This window comes from Sceloporus occidentalis, unplaced genomic scaffold (assembly GCF_023333645.1).
Source record: "Sceloporus occidentalis isolate IW3139 unplaced genomic scaffold, rSceOcc1.0.p SCAF_71, whole genome shotgun sequence".
Lineage (NCBI taxonomy): Eukaryota > Metazoa > Chordata > Lepidosauria > Squamata > Phrynosomatidae > Sceloporus > Sceloporus occidentalis.
This window is the reverse complement of record NW_028317051.1, coordinates 583,264-607,601: the sequence shown is the minus strand read 5'-3', so window position 1 is coordinate 607,601 and position 24,338 is coordinate 583,264. Positions and strand designations below refer to the sequence as shown.

Genomic DNA, 24,338 nt, shown 5'->3' with positions numbered 1-24,338 from the left:
TGTATCTGAAGAAAGCCCTTCTTGTCCTGAGATCTAAGCATTTTACAATCTCTAAAACTCTCTAAAGTTTTGATTTGTAAAGAATTGATTTGATTTAGTTAATAACATTTATTAAAAATTAAGTTCATTTAACCAGTCAACTCCTATGCTTATCTTTAACCCTATAACTCTAAGCTAAGTTTGACCCTCTTTCTTCCATCCATTGGTCTCCAAATCCCTATTCAAATTCTTCTACATGTTTATTTCGTTCCATGGCAACTGGACGTACAAATGGGATTTCCAAAAAAGAAAATCATTTCAACGAATTTCATCCGAACCAAACACGGAGACAGACAAATTTTGGCAAATACTAAATAAAAATTCCTCAAAAACGAACATGAATTTTCTGCTGGCGCCCAAGTCTACTCTGTACCATATCTCACCATATTTCTCTGCACCCTTTCAATCCTGTGTTTGATAAACTTTCAAGTTTAAAAAGGTACCATTTGTTGAAGTGACATCAATTATGTACCCTTTGATGTTCCTTAACTTGGGCAATAGAGTGAACATACACTCACTGGCCACTTTATTAGGTACACCTTGCTAGTACTGAGTTGGACTCCCTTTTGCCTGTAGAACTGCCTTCATTTTTTGTTGCATACTTTCTACGAGGCGCTGGAAACATTCATCAGAGATTTTGGTCCATATGGACATGATGGCATCACACATTACAACACCACCACCAGCCTGAACTGTTGATACAAGGCTTTTATGTTGTTTACGTCAAATTTTGACCCTTCCATCTGAATGTTGCAGCTGGAATTGATACCCATCAGACCAGGCAATGTTCTCCCAGTCTACCATTGTACAATTTTGGTGAGCCTGTGCAAATTTTAGCCTTAGTTTCCTGTTCTTAGCTGACAGGAGTGGTACCCGTTGTGGTCTTCTACTGCTTCAAGGTTCGACATTTTGTGTATTCAGAGATGATATTCTGCATACGTTGGTTGTAACGAATGGTTACCAGTCTGCCCATTCTCCTCTGACATCAACAAGGCATTTTTGTCCACACGACTGCTGCTCACTGGATATCCTCTCTTTTTCTGACCATTCTCTGTAAACCCCAGAGATGGTTGTGCTTGAAAATCCCAGTAGATCAGCAGTTTCTGAAATACTCAGATCAGCCTGCCTGGCACCAACAACCATGCCACATTCAAAGTCACTTAAATCCCCTTTCTTCCCCATTCTGATGCTCGGTTTGAACTTCAGCAAGTTGTCTTGGCCACATCTACATGCCTAAATGCAGTGAGTAGCTGCCATGTGATTGGCTGATTAACTGGAGGTAATGTAATATGCATTACATGGCCCTGTAGTAGAAGCATGGCAGCTTGGACACAGGGCTCCCTGTTAGGTAAGGAATGGGGGGAGCGACTGTGTGCATGTATATTTGTAAGTATGGAGTGTGTGTGTTTGTGTACAGTGTTAGCTTTTGTATGAGCATATGGTGTTAGTGTGACTGTGTGTGTCAGTATATGGTGTTAGCATGGGTGTGTGCATGTAAGCATATGGTATTAGCGCATGTATGTAAGCATATGGTGTTGAGTGTGTGTTATTGTTAGCATGAGTGTGTATATAGTGCTATCATGTGTGTGTGAGTGTATGGTATTAGCATGTGTGTGAGTGTTTGTTGTTAGTGTAATTCATTGTGCCAGCAAACAGTGTTAAGGGTGTCAGGGGTTAGTCTATGTTTAGTGGGCGCTGGTAGAGGAGACAAGAGGGGAGACCGGGAGAAGAGGAGTGGGAGAGAGATAGTATGTATCTGTGAGTATTGTTAGAGTTTATTTGTATGAGTGTATGATGTTAAGAGTGAGTTTGAATGTTGGTATGTGTGTCTTAGTAACCGTGGGTGCCAGTAAAGAAATACTGCACCCAGGTCATCCCCTGCTTTCATAGGTGTTAGCTAGCCTATGGTAAAGTGCGAAAGACAAGCCAAATATTGGCTATAATTGATTTGAGAGACAATACACTAGCTCATCAGCTATTTCTCAGCAGCCAATGAGGCCAGGTCACATACCAAACCTTCAAAGTCTTAGGAATGTCTTCTATCCCTTGAATATGAAAGCAATATAGTTATTTGTACTTTGCTTTTCTCATTGATTTTTTGAACTACTATTTTCATCCTGAATCCTTCTTGCTATGACATTCCTATGTAAAATATATTCCAAATTCTCAAAAAACTGATATTAGGACCTTGCACGCAGTCAAATTTCCTTATCTTATCTTTAATTTCTTTTTATAAACAATAAAACACTTACAAAACTGTTTGAAAATAAAACATTTTTAGTTAACTTTATACTGCCCCAGAATCATTCACATCTAACGGTCAACCTCATTTAAATTCTTGCCTTCTTTTAATTTGAAAATAACATTATCTGAAGCATATTTATGGTAACCGCCAACACAGTTTCACAAAAATTTAACATATACCCTCCAAAGATTAACTCATACATTTTAAAAACATGGTCTTAATGGTAGAGGCGACAATGGGAATAATTTCAGGCAAAACTGGCTCCGGTCAACTTCTACAAAAGTCGTAGTTTACTCTGCATCGCAAGAAGGTGTCCTTTTCCAAGTGAAATATTAATTCTCTGTATCATTCATAAAGTTCATCTTTCCTGTGACTTATACTTATAGAAGTTCTTGGGCAAAAATGACACAATCCATCAATTGCAGTCAACACTCCTTAACTGTAAGAGTCTTGTTGTTTCGCCAGATGTGTAGGTGCTTAAGTTGTAGCAGTGCTCCAGTTCAAAAAAGCCATTAGATACATAGCAGCATTTCTCTGTTGCCGTGGTCAAACCATATGATGGCAATTACTGTGCCGGGATAGAAGAAGTAAAGGGAACTGAAGTCACTCGCTGCTGGTTTTTACGCTTCCTGTTTCCTCCATCATCATTGTTCTTATTCCGAGTTCTGTTCTTCTTTTCCTTCCCTTGCTCATCTTTATTGTCTTTTTTCTTTCCTTTTGCTCCTGCAATCAGTTAACACATTTGTTGGTTATAGAACTCACAAAATTCATAAACATAAATAATAATTCATAATCATCATAATACATAGGGTTGAATTCATAAATGAGATTTGGTTAACACAAATCTAGCTCGAGTTGTCACTGCTTATAATGTAACATTTCCACTTAGGGGTGTACTCACTTTTGTTGTCAAGGTTTAGACATAAATGGCTGTGTGTTGAGTTATATGTGAGGGGACAGCACATTTACACTGTTATACAGGCTGTACACTCACTACTTTACATTGTAGCAGAGTGTCATTTGTGTACTCACTTTTGTGAGATACTGTAACTCCCAATGTCTTGTTTGGTATAAGTTATATCAAGCGCAACAGCCCAATAAAAATGGATCCCTCGGTTAATATTCACCTCTGACATTTTTAATGTAGCTCTTAGTGAGATGTTTTGCATTGCAGAGAATGATAAATATAGAAGTTTTCAATGACTTGTATTAATTTGTTACCATCAGTTTATTATGTATATAATGTAAAGGCATCTGTTGACTTTAAAAAGATTTTAATGTACCTCTATGCAAAGTATTCTACTCAGTAAATTCTAACCCAAACATATAGCAGTGTTACGGGAACTATATCCCTTCAGCTCCGTAAATGGCAATTGTGTGTGGGGCCCCATGGGGAATGAACTGCATAACAACTTAATTTATTTAGGTCTTAAGTAAGTAAATGCAGTTCACTTTGTTTTTTTTTATACCTTGCATAAAACAGGCCAGGCAGACACCAGTTTCATAAATACAATAAATCACTGGACAGAATAATATCTGTTTTTTATTTGAAACATTTAAATTGATAATACAACCCCATTGGTAGATAATAAAGGGTTTACTTGTCATAACTCTGAAACTGTAGGGCAGAATAACAATAGGGCAAAAGGGGCATTTGCCCCTGGGCCCCTGGTGGCAAGGCCCCCCCCCACTTGCCTCTTGTTTGCTGCAGTGCTGTTTATGTATGTGCTTGTTGTGTTTGGTGATGTGGTAGGCCAGATGGGTGTATAGGGCCTCTTCTGCAGCAAGAGTATTTTCGGAGAAACCAACACAGTTCTTTTTTTCTGGAATATGATCAGTAATGGCAGAAACAGCTTCTTACTTTCTGCTATATGGAGGGATCAGCTAATAAGAAGCTCCTTTTGTACTCTACTTGAAAGGAAAAGCTAGGGGCCACAGAGTTACTGTGTTAGGATCCTCGAGAAAGCTGCAAACACAGGGTCCATGTGTCTGGAAATCAGTGTATATGCATGTGTGGATGTCTTTGTATTTATACATGTTTTTGCATTATGCCTTTGCTTGTTTATGTATCTCAGGGTAGAAGCACAAAGCAAAAGGAAGGAATTACCAGGACATAGGTAGAGATTTCCTTTTATTGTATTGTCTAATACCTAGTTATGTTGCCTCATTGAGGTTTGCATTTATAACTTCCATACAGGTCTGTGGGTACCAAAAACCTGCCCTATGCACCAACTCCCCAGCTTTGTCTGTGAACCCCTTTATGTCCTTATAAATATGAATCCTAGGGATGCTCCTATCTGCAGTTTTCCAGTTCCAGGCCCATTTGTGATGTATATGAAAGGTCCAGAACAGTAGACAGTAAATGTAATAATCATACTAAACAGCCAATAGAAACATATAATTTGATGGCATAATCATTCAATCAGTATTTATTTCTTCTCTCTTCCTCTGTTTCTTTTTATCTTCTCTTTCCTATCTCTATCCATCTCTGCCCTTCTTCTGTACCCACTTCCTTTCTTATGTATCTCTTGGAAAATCTCTTTCTTTCTCCTCTTTATTTGTTTTTCTCTCTTTCATTATCCCCCTTTCTACTCTCTCTTTCCTTTTTCCCTCTATTTTTCCCCACACACCACTAGCCTTGCTTTTCCCTGCATAAAAACTATGTGTCAGCTCTTCCCTGAATGTAGCACCACTGGGAAGCACCTCTCCTTCCAGCACACAATTTACTATAGAATTAAAAATTGATTTGTGAGTGATTTTGCATGCATTTCCAGGTGAAGGTCACACCCCTTGAGTGTATGGTCAAAAAGACTCAACCTTTCTGCAGTTAACAATAATTGACCAGTAAGGTCTGCTTGACGCGGCACTGTGTTTTTAACACTTAAAATGGCCAGACATGTTTAAATGATTGACACTGATTCTGTTGGATGACCAAATGGTTATAACGTAATTCATATGCTTCCGTTATCATTAGATTTTATTCCCATATGCTTCCTTAGGTTTTATGATGAGGTTTTTGGATAAGAACACTGACTTAAGTTAATTTACCAGGGATTGTAACAATATAATATTAGTGATATAGAAATATATATAACATCATAACAGCAGATGTACTCGTAAACATTTCCCAGATGACATTTTATACTAATTCCTTTCAAGAGGGCTTTGCACAGACTACATGCTTTCCAGGAAGCCCAATCTTGTTGTGCTTTATCATGAAACATTTATAATGCATAGTGAGTCAAACTCACAATGTTAAAGCTGTTAACAAAATCCAGTTGTATAACTTAAAGAAAAGAGTTTACACTGTTTTTCATAAGAGCATTATGCAATATAGTCCAAGTCCAACCCAAAAAAGGAAATTCGAAGCTCACCCCAAATTTCTAATTAGTGAGGACAGCAAGAAAAATGTATCAGATCACTGAAACCATCAATAATTGTGTAACTGTACTGTTCTGACTCTCCGTCAGACATATTTTTGCACATGGATTGCCATATTCAATGTTTCAACATTTTGCTAAAATTCACAAGGGATCCTCAAGCTATGTAATGATCCCTATGAAATGCCACACCTTCTTACAACTTTTATATTCATGAATGCATACTTTAATTTAAGGAGATACACCTGATGTTTTTTCTATTATTATATAAATAAATATTATATATATTAATCATTTAGAGGTAGGAGGTGCCAACTCTTTCTCCCATTATTAATGGGTAGTTTCAAGGGCTAAGTTTGTGTGGCATTTATTAAATACGAATAGAAAACTACCAGAGCTCAAAGCACACGTACAGAAATATACAAATTAATTTTGATAATTTTGTGCTTGGCCATATGCCTGGGAACTTCCAGGCTACAGCTACCTGGAGTCCTCCCTCTTTGGTTAGGCTGATGTCATTGGTAGGTAGAGTCAATATCGTCAATGGGTGTGGTCGGCTATGTTGTGGGCAGAGTTTGTCCCAACATCTTTACATTTGTATGTGGGTGCGAGGGGGGAAAGTTTGGGAGCTGGGTGTGTCTAAATGGACAAAATGGGACAGTCTCCGGTGAAATCCCTAGCGTTTCCAGGTATAATTTGATTTGCAGATGAGTTGCAGTTTTATCTCCCTTTTTGTAAGCAGAAGCTCATCTGCCAAACATACAGCAAGATAACTCTGATCATGTAAACCATTCGACCAACATCTGTTGTACATTAGATGCTGGTATGTGATACAAAATTGGGTAAAATGCAAAAGCTCAACTGTGATGTCAAGGCAAACCAAATGAGCTCAAAAACGTTATCACTGAGAACATATACCGGTAAATACTGAGCATAGATTAACATCTATAGAAAGAAGAGGACCTTACATATCTGACCACTATAACTGTATTAACATGCTTGTGCCTGTGTGCTGGTCAAAATATAGCTCAGTAAAAGCATTATAACAGTATTGCTTTTTAATAAGGAAGGCTTGGTCAAAAAGAGTTTCTTTGCTGGGCATGTTTGAGAAATGAGAAAAAAATATGGAACAATTTAATGGTTACTTTTATATGAATAAAAACTACACATATCAACTATCCAAACATGCTATTGTAAGTAGTTTGGTCTGAAAGAATCCTAACATTTAAATATGTAGTTGCCCTTTGAGTTTTGCAAATGTGTCGATTAACATAATTATGAGTGGCTTAGCTCAATCAGTCACACAGAGGTGGCATCCAGACATGTTCTCGTGAACACGACCACAGACTGATTAGCAGCCTTAGAATATTTCTGTAAAAAACATTTGTCCAAAGGACTATGTTAAAGTTTGTGACCCCACTTTGTAGCTTGACAAGTAGTTTCTACCTACAACCCTTACATTTCAGGTAAGTAAATGAAGTTTTAAAAGTGATGCAATTGTATTATTTCCATTATTATCGGGTGCATTAGCATTCTTCTTCAAAAACAGCCTGTACTCTGCTATAGATTGATCAAAATTGGTCAGGTGCATGCTAAATTCTGCAGTAAGATTCTTGGTTCATTCTGCAATGCCAATAACATTGGAGCTGTCCAGTTTTCAACAACAAAAAAATATTGTTAAACATTAAAAATTGTAGAAACAAATATCATATTTTCATCTGCTTTCATTGTATTTCTGCTTTGGATACAGCTGCAAAAGATTCTTCCAGGCTATGTATTTAGACAGAAACCAGCATGTTCTAAATACATTTTCCAAGCAGTTTTTCTTGTTGGGCTGATGGATCACAGCTCCAATGCTTGAGGTTTTGTTGTGGAGATAGCATCCGGGAGGGGCATCCAAGTTTATACAGGAAGAATGTCAGCTGGCCCCTTTTAATTAATGCCCTTTTAACAAATGATACGTTATCAGACTAAACTAGAGTCTACAGACCCGCTCTAGAGAAATTCCTGGACCAGTAAGGTAGAATAAACAGAAATCTGCTTCTGTAAGCTTAGCCACTAAGACGCCTGTGGCACGCTCTGCATTTATTTAAATCTTAAAAGCAGTAAAATCAGTAGAACACACACCACTATTTTAACATCTACTTCAATTTAGCATTACAGAAGAGTTTTTAGCTACAAGGCGCTTTATGTACATAGATGCATTCGTAATAAAATAAAAATAATCAGATATATATCTTTTTCTTTTTATTTGCTTTTTTGATATGCACTTCAGGCCAACAGTGACACATACTTTAGAGATCTGCTGCTCAAGCAGCAGATCTGGTGGTGCAGTGTGTGGCCGCTGGCTGGATTTGCATTATACAAGAGTAACTGTCAGGCCAAGAGTTTAAGAGTAATGATTACTTAAGAAAATAAAAAAATAAATATTCAGAATTTAGTATAATTTTTATTTTAATATCCACATACTTGTCGATAAAATATGTTGAATTATAGTATATGACAAAAAGTAACATAATTGTATTTAGGCCTCTTACCTTTTGGGCATGGAATTTTGGGCAGTCTACATTTCCTCCTTTCTATGGTGGGCGGACATAACGATACGTCCCCAAGCAATGCCTTGTGAACTGTTCGACTCCTCTCTTCCGTGCCTTTCTTTTTTCCACACTGCTTTGTTGCCCTGGAGCATGGACCCCAAGGTCCCCATTCACTCATTTCACATTGTGCTGTGAAGCAATAGAAAATACACAGTTTTATGTACTGTACTTTACTGAGCGTGTGGTAGATAAACTGAACATCCTCCAATCAGAAGTGGTAGAGGCTAATACAGTAAGGGAATGTAAACATGCATGGTATAGGCATACAACTATCCTGAACCTAAGGCAAGCTCACGGACTAGATGGTAAGCTCGTTTGAGCAGGGCCCTCTTCACCTGCTGTCTCTGTAAGTGAAATTGTTATGTTACATACTACTTGTTGTGTCCTGTCCACCCATTGTACAGCGCTACGGAATTTGATGGTGCTATATAAAACAATAAATATTAATAATAATTAAGAAGTTAGAATCTTACATCAGGAAAAATAGGCAGACTGGATGGGCCCAAAGGTCTCATGTTACAAGCAATATCATTACTGCTAGAATCCTTAAGATACAAAGGCAGGATTTACATATTACAATGTACCTCTTTAAAGTGGACCTCCACTAAAGACACACCAACAAGCACTTACCAGAGATGCACTCCATTATTCCATTGGCTGCAACAAAGCCCTCCGGACACGATGAGTAACAGCTTCCTTTGTGTAAGTAAAAACCTTCGTTACACTTGGTGCAAAAATTTTTGCTGAAGCAAGTCTCACAGTTATTCATTTTGCATTCTAGGGAAAAGAACACAGAAGTGAAAATATTGTATATTTGTATTTTAACCCAGTAAAATAGTCTTTACTCTTCACACTTCCTTTTAGACAATATGCTTAATCAGTTCATAAAGTACAAAAGCTCTAGCAGTCGTGCCTGAAATATATATAGCTAAATTTGGTTTCCATGTTGTTTATTAAAATACACCACGTTTTCTTTAGTTTTAGGACCTCCACACATGTGGATCAGTTAATATGTCTATCTTCCATAACTGTGCTAATTGTAGAACCTCTGCTTATGTGAAGAACAAACAGAAAACTGGAATTGTTGCAAATATATAATGTCTATAGCTACATACATTACTTGGTGGCCTTTGTCTATATCAGGCTTAAAAGTTCAAGCCATTGTGTACTAAATATCCTCTGCTAATAATTTTTAATAATGTTTTAAAATGGTGTATTTTTTTTATTAACATTCCTGGGGACATTTTGGGACCACTCCTCAAGATCAGTGCTCCTCAATGCACACCTAACAGTCCAGGATTTAGATATTACTCAGGTGTGTCTAAGGTGTTGCAAAATTACAAATTTTATATTATTGCATTTGCTTAAGACATTATTGGCAATATACTAACACACAACAGGGCAGAGTGTTTAGCCAGCCACAGCCAGGTGGACATGCGTTTGCCCTTTTAATATTGAAGCTCCACAGTTAAAACATGTTAAAGATTAACCTAGGTAAATTGAGAAAATACTGCAAGAAAACCAATCATGGGGCTGTGCATCAACATAGGTCCTTTCCCTGAAGTATATCCATATACTCATTTTAGTACACATATAAGGAACCAGTGTTGTTTCTTTTGATATATTGTTATTCTATATTGCATTTTGATTGTAGGCAGCTGTGTTTCTACATATCACTAATGATACTGAAGCGATAACAATATGAATCCCTATTCAGCAATGGACCCAACTAGTCAAACTGCCTTTAAACATGTTTATGACCTCAAAAGCTTCACTCTTCTTCTGTAAGGCAATTGCTATTAAACCTGTCTTATCCTATCCCACAGCATCCTGTTTTGGCCTAACACAAAAGCCACATTTTCCATCCCTGCTTTGCTATCCACAAACATTGGCAGGCTTTTCTTATATGTCTACCCAATACAGCTGTCCAAACTTGTGCCCGTCTCTCTCTCGCACTCTAAATAAGTGGATTCTGACCCTACGGTTAGACAGAGCTACTCCTGATTAATGAACCAAATTATGAGCTGTAATTTCAGGATTTAAGCATGTATTTTAATTATTTATTTATTCCTTTATATATGCACTTGTGCGCTGTTGAATTACAGATATACTTACTAAAGCACTTATTAATCTCCCGACTCCGGTTACCATAGTAACCATCAGGACAGGACTGCAAGCAGACCCCAGTCTGTCGAATGTCATTTCTCTCCAGGTGGATGAAAAGCTTCGGTAAGCACTTAAGGCATCCGTTAAACTCGGAACACACTTCACATCCCTTTGCGCAGATCAAGCTCACTTCTGTACTTCCTGGACATAGAGAAATTAGAATTTGGTTTAATATGTGGAACAGAAGATATTTTAATCCATGAGAAATTGTACTTGAACCTAAATATGGTGATATTTTTATTTATTTTTTTCACTGCATCTAGACTGTGTGTTAGCCTCTAACACTCAAAAATTGTTTACATCAGTAATGTTTTATCCAGATACTTATTTAAAATTACATTATTGTATTTGAGTTTTATCAGGAACATCAAAGAAACAGTAAACAGCTTCAACCATTTCAATCTGAATCATCCACGTGAACCCAAAATGAGTGGTGGTACACCAAGGTCCCCTCTCCAACCATTAAAAATCTTTTTGGTATAGTAGGGGGGCAGTCATCTTCACTCTCCCAGTAGAAGTATTTAACTGTTCATGTAAGACTTACGTTAAAGAGGAAAGCCTCATGTCATGTTTTGCATGATATGATGTGATAATTACGTGCATGGGTGTCTTAAACCATGTATCTATTAATAGCTTAATTATTACCTATGTTTCCCTGGGTAAAGTGTAAGTTGATTATATACCTATGTTCCAAATAGAGAAATAAATGACTCAGTATGACACACTTATTGAAGGCTCACATCCTCAATCAATTAAGCTCTAATTCCAAACTGCATAGTTGAGTACAGTTTTTAGAGTCTAAATGCTCATGGTTTTGACAGGGAGATACTGACCACAATATGCTGGATCTAAGCCAGGCTTACCAAAAAAAATCACAAATCCTGGAATGTTAAATAAGTTTTTGCAGTGATTAATATCACCCATACTGTGTTACAGCTGAAATGTTCTCATAAGTACTCCACAAAGTGCACTGGAGGGGTGAAAGTAATTGTACAGGGCATTCGGAAACTGATAACCATGTGTTCTTGTATAAATGGAGGATGTTGCATAGTAATAAGCTTTAAATGTACTATGCAATATCTTGGATTCTAGAGTTGCAAAGTGTTATAGAACATATGCAAGAACCTTAATATATTTTCATTGGGAAGAACTTTATTATGAATAAAAAAATAATTCAGAAATTTATAACAGACCGTAAAGGCTTCATAAATGCCATACATGATGTAATGTTTTAGGACTGGAACAAGTTTCAAGAGAAAGCATGTGAGCCTCTAATACTTTAGTTTGTGCAATCCCTGTGTTAAGCAATTACCACAAATAACGAAACGGCAATTTAAAACATGTGATGTAGCAGTAGGTCACACTAACCAATTAACCCACTCCCCATCTACCACTGCTTCACGTTTCCTAGTATCACACTTGCTATTAGGCTTCTCCCACCATAACGTTTAACTGTTCAATCAGTTAATATGTACCGTATTTTCCGGCGTATAAGATGACTGGGCGTATAAGACGACCCCCAACTTTTCCAGTTAAAATATAGAGTTTGGGCTATACTCGCCGTATAAGACTACCCCTCTACTCAGTATACAACAACCAGCCAATCACGGCAAGCAATGTACCTTACCGGTGATTGGCTGGTTGTTGTATACAAAGCCTGCTTGGATTGGGTGGGTCAGCTCTCCCTAACATATGCCTGTCCACACACACATGTATAGACATACACTCAACCCTTCCTTTACACACATATACACGTACACACCTGACCTCAAGCTCCCTAATGCTGGGCTAGTTAGAGCGAGGTCGTGATCTCCCCAACCAGCCCTGCTCATCGGGCTCCCGCTGATCAGGACTAGTTGGGGAGATCACGATCTTGCACCTACCTCGGCGCGGCCCTGAAGACCGGCCCAGGGGAGGCGGCTTCTCTGCTCGCCCCTCCCCTAGAGATACGTTAGGGGCTTCGTGGGATTCTCCGGCTCGGTAAGTTTCAGTACCCGGCGTATAAGACGACCCCCGACTTTTGAGAAGATTTTCACGGGTTAAAAAGTCGTCTTATACGCCGGAAAATACGGTATGTCTGCCTAGGAAAATGTCCTGTAATTTTAACTTTTTTCTATGGTGGATAATCCTCAAGAATTGAAACTGAGATTTAAGCTTAACATGTCCACAAATCATGCTAGGTAGCTCACTCTGATGTGGGCGGATGTGACATAGGCAGGGCCGGCCTTTGGGGTGTGCGACCTGTGCGACCGCACAGGGCGCCACACTCCAGGGGGCGCGGCCCGCCGCGGAGTCCGACGCCGCGGGGTCAGACGCCACCGTAGAGTACCGCTGCCGCCAGGTGGGGGAAACACAAGGTCTCTAACATCCACCAGCTCTGTGATGTCGACATGGAGGAGTGGAAGAGGACTCCAGTGGCAACCTGCGAAGCTCTGGTGAACTCCCTTTTGTTGCCAAGGTTTAGATATGAATGGTTGTGTGTTGAGTTATATTTGAGGGGACAGCAAATTTACACTGTTATATAGGTTGTAAACTCACTACTTGTACTACTACATTGTAGCAGAGTGTCATTTCTTCAGTGTATAGTAAAATATTTACAAAAATGTGAGGGGTGAAGTGGTGGAGAATGTTGGTTGCTGCCATCCAAGGACAGGAATAGTTTCTCTTGATTTTACTTTCTTGCTGTACTGGCTTCCATTACTCCTGGGTGTGTTTAGCATCTCTTGAGGATCTCTGCTTTTGTACACGGACTGGGGGTGAGTCCCAAGACGCTGCAGTACCCGGAGGAACTCTTGGGAATGATTAATTATGACTAGAGCGTTCCCGTTATTGTTTTGTTTCTACATATGTAACAAAACTACAGTAATACCATATTTGCTCGATTATAAGACCTCAAAATTTGATTATTAATTTAGGGGGGAAAAAGAAAAAGCCTGAATATAAAAAAAAAAGTTTTACTAATAAATATATTTTTCATATTTAATAAAAACTATGATTGAGAAAAAATTTTTTTTGTTTTTATTGCCTCTTATTTACCAACCTGCCCCCATTTATTCACATCTGCCCCCAGATATGCCTTATACCCCCCTATATGCCACTCTGCCTCCCTGATATGCTCCTCTGCTGCCAGATATGCCTTATACCCCCTATATGCCACTCTGACCCCCAGATATGCCTTATACACCACTATATGCCACTCTGACCCCCAGATATGCCTTATACACCCCTATATGCCACTCTGCCTCCCTGATATTCCTTTCAACCCCCTATATGCCACTCTGCCTGCCTGATATTCCTTTTAACCCTCTATATGCCACTCTGTCTCCCTGATATTCCTTTTAACCCCCTATATGCCACTCTGTCTACCTGATGTTCCTTTTAACCCCCTATATGCCATTCTGCCTACCTGATATTCCTTTTAACCCCTATATGCTACTCTGCCTACCTGATATTCCTTTTAACCCCCTATATGCCACTCTGCTTCCAGAAAGCCCTTATACCCCTCATATGCCACTCTTACCCTCCCCCGACTTACCAGTGCATCCCTAGACTTGTCCCCATGCTTCAGATTCTTTGGTGTCTAGTGGGGCAGCCAGTATAGGTGTGCAACCTCCGCTGCTGCTGCTGGGGGCTTCTATGACTGAGCACTGGAAGGTCATGTCCGACATCGAAGCCCCAGAGGAAGTGACGGCAGCAACGGAGGTTGTCTGCGCGCATCGCACAGACGTCCACCGGTTGCCCGAGAGGAGGTTCCGGGTCCCCTGCAGCGCTGCAGGGATCTGGATCTTAGTCTTATTGTCAGACCTCTATTTGAGGTCTGATTAGAAGACAACCTCGAATATAAGGCGATGGTTATTTTTCAGAGCATTTGCTCTGCAAAAAACCTTGTCTTATAATCGAGCACATACAGTACATACTTTCTCCACCACAGAAGGCCTTTCACGTTTAAAAGAACAAAAAAAGTATATATTTTTATAAAAATGACAGTTCACTTAACAACATGACATTCCTAATACCGCTAAATGTTCAAACCTTTGCCAGAAGCAATTCTTCATTCATACTTGGCCAGGAAACATCTCACATTAGAAACATAATTATGAACCTTTACTTGAACTACATACATGACAAACCTACAACACTATGTATGTTATCCAGCAAAGATGTTTTTTAAATAGCAAATAAAAAATACACATATTTTCTTTTTTTTTTATGTTTTAGCCTCATTCTTTTTGCCTCTTTTCTCTTTCTGAGAATTTGGCAGTTTGATTTCCACTTTGAAGAAGAAGTGGGCACTCACTAAAGGCATTCAATCAAAAATACAGTAACCCCAACCATACTATAATATAAGTACTGAAAAGGCATTACATTAAATTAAATACAACAGAAAAGGTTAGCATGTAACAGTAAGATTTATTCTATGTGGTGGAATAACTCCCTGACTGGGAAAGTGAGGTAGTTCATAATTAACAAATATTGGAAAAGCAGGAGAGGAGCATACAAAAGTGCAAATAACAATATATGTAAAGTGCAAAAAAGAGTTTCTTCTTCTTGTCCTCAAATTTTCTACCATCTTGCCCTTTTTTTGTATACCTCATTCTCATTTTTCTCCTTGTTCTATTATCTATATTAAAAACACATAATATGCACACATACATAGACTTGTGTCCAGAAAAATCCAAACAAAACATCTCCCTGGGGCTTCACAGTGTCACAATACATACACACACATCTTGTAAGTAATGTTTTCTGTAGCAGGTCCCTCGTTACCACACCCTGAAAGTATTGTCACTTCTAGTAGCTCCCTCACTGTGCTACTCTCCCAGAAACAATGTCACTTCCCGGTATGTAGTGTCAGTGAGGGAGCTACAGGCCACAGCAAGTACATACAATACGTAAGTACTGCAGCCTGTAGTGTCGAGAATGAGGGCAACCTTGTTAATAATAATAGCATGTCAAAATAAGAATTAGCATTGGGCACTGCTGGGTGGGGGCTAAGGGGGCTTAAGTATACTTTAGCCTTGAATCTGTGGAGGTGTCCGATGCTTCCTTCCTTTGCCATTTTTTTCTCCATTCTTTTGGTACCTTTTAATGCAGCGTTAAGGGGATCTATTTCTATATTTTTATAATTAACGAAATCATAAAAGTAACAGAAAATAAAAAATGTAGATACACAAGACGCCCATGTAGGTAAAAGTACATATGAATGTGGAACATATGAAGACACAAGCATCATTCTTACTGGCTGTTCCCTGCTTATTGAAATCCCCTAGAGCTGTGGGTAACCTATTATGTCTCAGATAAAATGAAATGGAATTTGAAAATCAAATTAGGTACATCATGGTACAAAAGGAAAGTGAAGTAGAAAGCCATAAAAATGTAATTTGTGGGGTAGAAAGTAAACAAGCTATACTGTATACATGTATGCTAATAAAACATGACTAAAGAGAATACTGATATAGTGAAAGCATCTTAAAAACACTGATGCTAAAATGCGGGGTTGAGGTTTATGTTCTAACAAGTAATTGTAAAATAAATCCTGTTATTCTAACACACATCCAGACTAAAAAGTAAAAAAAAAAAATTGTGGTATATACAGATCTGGAGTCTGACCATAGTTACTGGGCCACTGGGCTAGAGCATATTTTCTTATTGTAGACAGCATGTCTTACATTGATTCCCGTTTGGCCTTATCCATCATGCACAAAACAAACTTTACAGTTGGAATGTTAACACCATAGGGGTAATATTTAAATAATGAGTTTGAAACATGGTCTTATTACCACAGTAACCAATGAAATGTCCCTGCTGATTGGGCCATTCCATTGGTTACTATGGTAAAATGACTACTTTTCAAACTTTGCACCAAAGGCTTTTTTTTGTATTGAACCCCCAACATGTTTCATAACTCTTGACGTTGCAGTTTTTTTTTTTGCCACACAAGTACATATCATATTTAGCAGTGTTAGGACTTCTCATTATAAACTACAATATTTGTGTTAGTTTGTGGTAACAATGGTTTTCCAAAAATGCATAACCCATTATATGCTGTAAGGGTTTATAACCTCATCCCTTAAAAGAATGTAGAATTATTTATATTTCTGAGCTATAAAAGACTGTTATATCCTGTAAACAACCAAAGCAAATTGCATCTCTCTTTTCTCCAGGAGATCCTTTAAGATTATATTTCTGCTTGTGGTTTGTGGTTACCTTGACAAAGTTTTTTGCATAGTTCTCATTTAAAAAAATGGAATAGTATTCTAAATCATGTATGTATATATACATATATATATATATATATATATACATAAATATATATGCTTTTTATACTGTGGCTGGCATGTATTTGCCTTAATTTGATAATTCTATTAGTAAAAGTAAACATAATATCATCCAAATTTTATATAGTATGGTCCTATAGACCCTGGGTACCTGATTAGCTTGTTTTTGCCAGTCCAGGCCCATTGGCTCATACAGTGCAGTTGCAAAGCGTCTCATGAACCAGAAAATAGGATTTCTGCCTCGGGTGCTTGTTTTATATTCATTTTACTCCTCTGCACTGGTAATTTATCTGCTTTTGGTGTAAGATATACAGTATATTTTATTGTTTTCTTAACCCAGCCAGTACCAATCATACCTGGGAACTCTCCGGGTTTGATCCGGAGATTTCCGGATGAAGCACCGCTTCTCCGGGTCAAGACCCGAATCCTCCCCTTTACAGGCCCTGTCCCCAGGCCCATTTTCCCTTTAAATGGGGGTGTTTCCCGCTGCCGTCAGCAGGAACCCCCCCTGACGTCAGCGGGAACTCCCACTGACGTCAGCGGGAACTCCACTGACGTCAGGGGGATCTCCCATTGACATCAGGGGGACCTCCCACCGACATCACGGGACTGCCCGTTGACTTCAATGGGCAGTCCTGGCCGCGTTCCGCAAGGGAAGGGTCTGGGTAGCCGGAGCCCAGAAGTTCCCAGGTATGGTACCAATGGTCAGTTATATAATTATATTTACCTATTATACAATAAAAAATTCCAAAATGGACATTGCTTCCAACGTTATAGGAACAGTTTGGAGAAGGCCATTTTCTATTCCATCATGACTGTTTCCCAGTGCACAAAGCAAGGTCCATAAAGATTTTTTATGAGTTTGGTGTGGAAGAATGTGACTGACCCAGACAGAGCCCTGACTTCAACCTCATCGAAAATATTTGTTGTACAGAGATTGCGAGCCAGACCTTCTCGTTCAACATCAGTGCCTGGCCTCACAAATGGATGAATGAGCAAAAATTCCCACAGAAACACTACAAAATCTTGTAGAAAGCCTTCCCAGAAGAGTGGAAGTTATAGCTGCAAAGGGGAGACCAACTACATATTAATGTCTATGTATTTAGAATGCAATATCATAAAAGTCCATGTTGGTGTATTGGTCAGGTGTCCCAATACTTTTTTCTATAAAGCATACCTCCCAACATTTGAAAATGTGAAAGAGGGACACTTTCTTTTTTTATTTTAAATCTCGCGGAACTCACCAATACAAGCGATTGCAATTTAAAATGTTACGCTTGCATAGCCACTTAAAACACGCTAAATTTTTGTCAGCACAGTCATGCATATTAAAAATAACCAACACATTGAATTGAATTCCCATGAGGCTCAGCCAGTCATACTTCTTCCATGATGCTGGCTGAGCGTCATGGAAAGTGCAGCAACAGTAAAGCTGCAGATGCTAGCTGTGAAATCAAATTCCCATGATTCTCAGCCAGGTGTCCAACATAATGCTGGCTGAGCATCATTGGAAGAGTAGTCCACAGCAGCAGAGATTTTTTTTTTTTATTAAAAAAAGGCTAATGTTAGCCTCCCTCCCTCCACTGCCCTTACACACATACATATACACGTACACTGACCTTAAACACACATATACATGTACACTGCCCTTACAAGCATACATGTAAACTGCCCTTACACACACATATACATGTACACTGCCCTTGCACATACACATACATGTACACTGCCCTTACACACACATATACACTGCCCTTACACACAAACATATACATGTACACTGCCCTTACACACACACAAGCCCCTGCAAAGCACAGTTGAGTACAGTTGGGGGGCATTATACAGTAAAGTGTACCATTATCAGTTACAGTTACCAACAGTACCATAATCACATAAAAGTCCTCACCCCACTCATAATCACTCCCTCTAAAATAAAAGGGTCCTTCCTTGTCCAGTTGAATTGGGAGGATGGTATGAAAGGCACTGAAACAAGGCAGCTGCACAAGGCCTATACAGGGATTGTCATTTTGAGGAGGAAAAATGAAGGCATTGGTCATTGAGATGCTGTTATAGAGTGGTGTTGTTGGTGCTTAAGGACTATTAGGGGTCTACAAAAATAGCATATCCATGTCTTATTTGGCATTAAATACAAAATTGTCTAAGTGTGATATGATTGTCTCTGTTTATCTCATGCTGTTTGCCCCTTAAATCACTTGAAAAGTTACTTCTCCATATAAAGCAGAAACACTTTGGTTGTGAAGAAGATTGTTTAGTTGTTTTAAAATTCATAGCACTTTATTCTTTGCTTGGTGTCCCCAGACATATCTGGCCTGCATCAAATTTCTCCTAATGGAACACTTCTTGAAGCACAACTGCTAAATTGCTTTAAACCCCTACATTGACAATTAAACCTTTTTAACCAACAAATTCACAAAGAAAAACAAATACCCCTGTGCACTATTAATATTTGATGCAAATCGATGAGCTCATGTCCTTGCTAAGAAAGCATGTTAAGAGACATGATCTTTTCAGATCCCACGTCTGTATTGATCTGTATTGTAACTTTCGCAAAGCACTGCAATTGACAATAACAGATGATCCTTAGTAGGGTTGCTACATTGTCCATTTTTCAAGGGCATATAATATATATGGATCAGCACCTGTAAACTGATGACCTTCTGTGAGTTTATACATTCCTCATATTATGGGGCAGCACTTTCTGTCAACAACTTATGAAATTTATATATGCGTGCCACTGCCACAGACAAATATTGGCAGTATAATGGGCCCTCCTGAAGAGTTCAGTGACGTTAAACAGTGCGCCATCATAGAATGTGAAATTTCCCTTTGTAACCCTATGGATGTGCAGGCAAGTCCTTAAAAGCTGTGTCAAGATGCCCACTGGGACGAGCAATTAGGTTTAATGGCACCGGTATGCCGTTATTTAAGGAATCCTGTATGTGGCATTACTGTTGACACCCTCCAGAAGGTCACTTGAGGACAAGACTGACTCAGTAATGTCTGTCTAGACCCTGTTGGGATGTCTGAATGTTCCCGTTATTGGCTGATCACACACATTGCGATCAGCAATACAAGTCTAAAGAGCCCTGCGTGTTGATCACAATGTGATGAGTGCAGGAGAGATTAGAGGTAAGCGAGTGAGAAACAAAGTTACTCCCTCTTCCCACAAAGGGAAAAAGTTGGAAAAAAGTAAGAAAAAATTATTTTTGTAATGAAAAATAAAAAATACAGTGAGCTCAGTTTTGTCATTGTGACATCAATGGCATACAGAAGATGTACGAGATATCCCTAATTTAATAATTTCATTGCAACATCCCATTGTCCTAGCAGTATGTGTAAAAAGTATAACACCTGTTCACTACTCCCAAACCCCTTATGCCAGAAGTATAAAAAATACTACCCTATAGGGTACTATGTAAGGGATGGATGTGGCCCTCTAGAACATAAAAAGTATGTATGTGGTTATGACTGTAGTCACGAGATGCTGAACATAATTTGGGTCATTGTTCACCAGTGACATCTACTGTGTAGAAGAAATTCTAAGCAAAACTGGAAAAAAGCTTTTTTTATTTTATTTTTGTATAGTTTTTTTTACATTCTAGCAGTCACAATTATTTTTTGCATGGTTCCATGGTTTCAAATGAAAGCTCAATTTTGGTAAAAATGGCAAAGAACGTACGGTATGTTGGGTACCAAAAAAACAGTAGTGAAGGAGTTAAACATGGCACTGTTGTATGATGCCACATTTGCCCTTGTCCATTGTGCAATTATTAAGAAGTGGAGGCTTCTAGGTGTAACAATAGCTCAGCCATAAAGCGGTAGACCATGACAGAGGGAGGCTGCTGAGTGCTGAAAATCACCTGTCCTCTGTAGCAAAATTCACTACAGAGTTCCAAATTGCTTCTGGAAGCAACTTCTGTACAAGTCCATGGCTGAACTGCTGCACACAAGAAAATATCACTATGCACTATGCCAAGTGTTGGCTGGAGTGGTATAAAGTCACTGGACTCTGGAGCAGTGGAAACATTCTCTGGAGCGATATACTACAAAATGAGATAAGAAAACAACCCAGGGCAGAAAAATTACTTATTAATGTCTAGTAAATGACAGATGTTGAAATTCATCCTCTTTTGTTTACTATCCTAGTTTTCAAGGCCATACTAGTAATATACGCTTAACCACTTTTTAGACTCCTCTAGACTAATAATTCTACTTGGCACGTTCTTCTGTTACTATGGAGAGTTATGCAAATAAAGAGTTACAAGGTATGTTAATCTTTAGAGGTCTGATCCAATGTGGAATTTGGATTCTTTTTTTTTCCATATATGATACTTTACGTAAACTATTAATAACACAAACTACCAGTACTGCTTGTTAGTTATATGGTGCCCGGTGGAAAGGCCACTATAAGACTAGTGAATGGGGGGCTTATCTGTCCGTCATTTCCACATGTCTGTCTATCTATCCATCCATTCATTCATCCTACTGGATTACAAAATGTAAAGCTGTGAGCTGCTCATCTTTCCTATTGGCAACATCCCTATTACAGTTAATTCAGGTTAATGCCTCTATTGGTTTTTGTTAATCGTATTTCACTAACACATGCCAAGAGGCACACTAACATTTGCTTTATACGTGTTTGTGAACTAAAACTATCTGAAAACAAACTACAAAGCTCTCTTCTCTAAAAACAAATATATTGCAAGCAGGCTTAGTCAGTCTGTTTGCATTTCCCTTTCTGATCTGATGATTAGCAAAATAAATAGATGGATAATTCCAGGGTAATGCTCTCTTTACTGCATCCCTTAGACAAGCACTTCCTGTAGATTACATGGCATCAGGCGGATCCCAGCATCCAGCAGCTTGCAAAACACACTCTCAGTGTGTCAGCCTGGCAGCTGTCCTGTCATAGGGCAATGTGCAGTACTTTCATAATTAGTCTGCATCCTGAGCATATATTATAGAAGTCTTCACACAATTTATTCTGTCTATTAGTCTATCAATCACATGTTGTACCCAGTTGAACCTGCTTTGAAATGGAACCATTATCAGCACAGGTAGTAGGGAGTATGAGTAGGCCACATGCCATTGGTGACATCTACAGGGAGATAGTTGTGCTTACCGTTGTCTTTTAACAGACCTTGAAATAATGCCTAAGGTACTCAATTTTGATTGTTTTCCAAAAAAAAAAAAAGTAGTAGAAACATTCACATCACAATATTTTAGAAATTGCGCCACCTTACACGTACCCTTCCCCATGGTAATACACCTAACAAATCCAATCAGGTGTGATACTTCTAAAGTTACAGAATGTGTAAATTATAGCTTTTACCTTAACTGCGGTATAGAAATATCTTAAGGCACATTGTAATTATTTCTTGGTATGCGTTTTTGGAACCATGATTAACACTGTTAACATCTTTGAAGTCAACAAGCTTATCTACAAACTTTATCAAATGAAACCAAAATTCTCTTAATCCTTATTTGGATAAGCTTGTCATTTTGATGCCCCTTGTGGAGCTGTATGTGCGATCATACTTCCTCTTTCCCTGTTATTCGTGCCTCCTTAAGCTTTTTTAAAAAAGTCTTCCCTTGCACTACCTGCAGACTGTACCATTCTGTGTATTTGAAGACTTTTAAAATTTGGTAAAGAACTTGGCTGTTACCATCTCGACTGAGGAAGCCGAGAGTATCGGGCAAAACCCGTCAGTGAAAGCTTGAGTCAGTGACTCGTTTCATTTTATATGGACACTGACCAGATTACCAGTGGAAACTTGAATCATGTATCCATCTCTATAAAAAGTACATACATTTTACTCTCTGAAATATTTATTTCTTTATTTCCTGAGGAAAAAACCTGCTGATACATCGATAACGTGATTTGGTGTTTGATAAGCTCCTGGTATCTGCTCCCTTTGTGATTGCAATTACAAAATTAACATATATCACATCTGTTATATGGGGTCACATCATGGGGTGCTGGGTTCTCACAATATTTCTGTCAAATGTATTAGTAAAGTTTTTCCTAGTGTTAATAATGTGGCTCTTACCGCTTTCATGGTCACCGCATTTAACCAATCCATTAGAAATAAAAAGTATAATTTGTTTTGGAAAATTTATATTGTTGGACCTCATCCACAATTGTAGAATTGTTTTCCTTTCTAATGCAGTCACTATATGTTCAATCCTACTACCAGCACCATTCCGATTGTTTTTTCTTAACCCCCAGTGTCACCATTTGAAAGGCCAGTTGTAAATATCTTGGACATTTACTATTCTCTCTTATTCCCATTAAATTGAGCTTCTCCGGTGAAATGTGTACATTGTGTGCTATTTTGTAAGTTATTGTATAAGTGTAATCAATAAAGCTTGTTGGTCCTTAATTATTTACTGTAACAAGAAAACTGGCTAAGTTTTTGTGTAATTAAATCATTTGCTTGCTTTGTTTGTTTACTGATGGTCTTCTAAACTTGTTTTAGCTAAGGCCCTAAATATCAACACTCTGTATAATATATATAGTCCTTTTGTTTTACTATATTGTTAGTGAATATTGAAATAAGTATAGTGTAAGTATTTACTTTATTTTCTTTACTTCTCTTTTCTCCTGTATCAGTATGCTTACTTGTCTTCTTGAACAAATGGCCCAGAATTTGTCTAGCAAAGGTTTCTTAGAATGAGATTGGAGATTGGATACTTACTTCTCTTGTGTCTCCTCCCCTTCACAACCTTGTTGCTGTCTGCAATATCCATCAACATCAAAACAAGCACAGCAAACAGTCCAAACTGCATAGTAACTTTCCAGCACTGAGTACATGCAAAGTCGGCTGATTGGAGGGAGTCACTGTCACCCTTGTGGTTGTCTCAGTATCTGCTAGGTGTGATCACTATTGCAAGTCTGTACATGCCTGCTACAGGACCATCCAATCTAATCATATGACTCTTAGGTAGCAAGTAGCATGATTCTGTGTGCATTCTTGTATTGGCCAAAAGAGCTTGGATCCAGTCCCATTGGGTTTTGCCAGAATCAGTTACATCAGATAAAGCATATGGAATCTTCAAGCCACCTGCACAGGATAAAAGATAGGGACATTGTTAGTTGCTTTATTTCCCATTTGTAACAACAGTAGTGCCTTGACTAGATAATATATATATATATATATATATATATATTTACTCACAAAGTCCATTGCACACCATTCCAAATTTCCCAAGCCTGGTGCTAGTAACCAGCAGTTTCCATATAAAGCACTTTCAAAAGATGGTCAGCACTCCAGGTCTTTAAATTAACAATTTCTCTTTATTCAAGTTGACGTTTCATGTCCTGAGGAAAGTCAGCAATGACTGAAACGTCGACTTGACTTTGAATAAAGCTGACCATCTTTTGAAAGTGCTTTATATATATATATATATATATATATATATATATATATATATATATGCTGTATTTATATATTTAACTTCAGGTTAGGCTATAGTTTGTTCTTTGCACCTGTCGTTCCACCTACACCGACTTAAACTCTTTCTGACTCTAAATTAAAATGTAAAAAGGAGCATGCACTTATACACACTATTTCTACTTGTACTTAACTTGGCCAGATTGGGGATTTAAACT

General features: G+C 38.3%; 1 protein-coding gene across 1 annotated transcript; it reads right to left on the bottom strand.

The window, feature by feature from the left end:
* Window positions 1-2,849: 2,849 nt before the first annotated feature.
* On the bottom strand, window positions 2,850-23,515 carry LOC149286245 (R-spondin-1-like). The gene is made up of 5 exons (XM_089494336.1): window positions 23,425-23,515; window positions 10,377-10,568; window positions 8,892-9,038; window positions 8,202-8,390; window positions 2,850-3,007 (listed from the first exon to the last, which is right to left on the bottom strand). The coding sequence occupies exons 1-5, from the start codon at window positions 23,513-23,515 to the stop codon at window positions 2,850-2,852; spliced, it is 777 nt and encodes a 258-aa protein (XP_089350462.1).
* Between the last annotated feature and the right edge of the window lie 823 nt (window positions 23,516-24,338).

Bases quoted from the DNA above. Each gene is read 5' to 3' on its own strand.
- LOC149286245 (XM_089494336.1), bottom strand. From the start codon at position 23,515: ATGCAGTTTGGACTGTTTGCTGTGCTTGTTTTGATGTTGATGGATATT. The intron at 10,569-23,424 runs GTAAGTATCCAA...CTCTATGTCCAG, and splicing joins GGGGAGGAGACACAAGAGAA to GAAGTACAGAAGTGAGCTTG. The intron at 8,391-8,891 runs GTAAGTGCTTGT...ATTGCTTCACAG, and splicing joins AATAATGGAGTGCATCTCTG to CACAATGTGAAATGAGTGAA.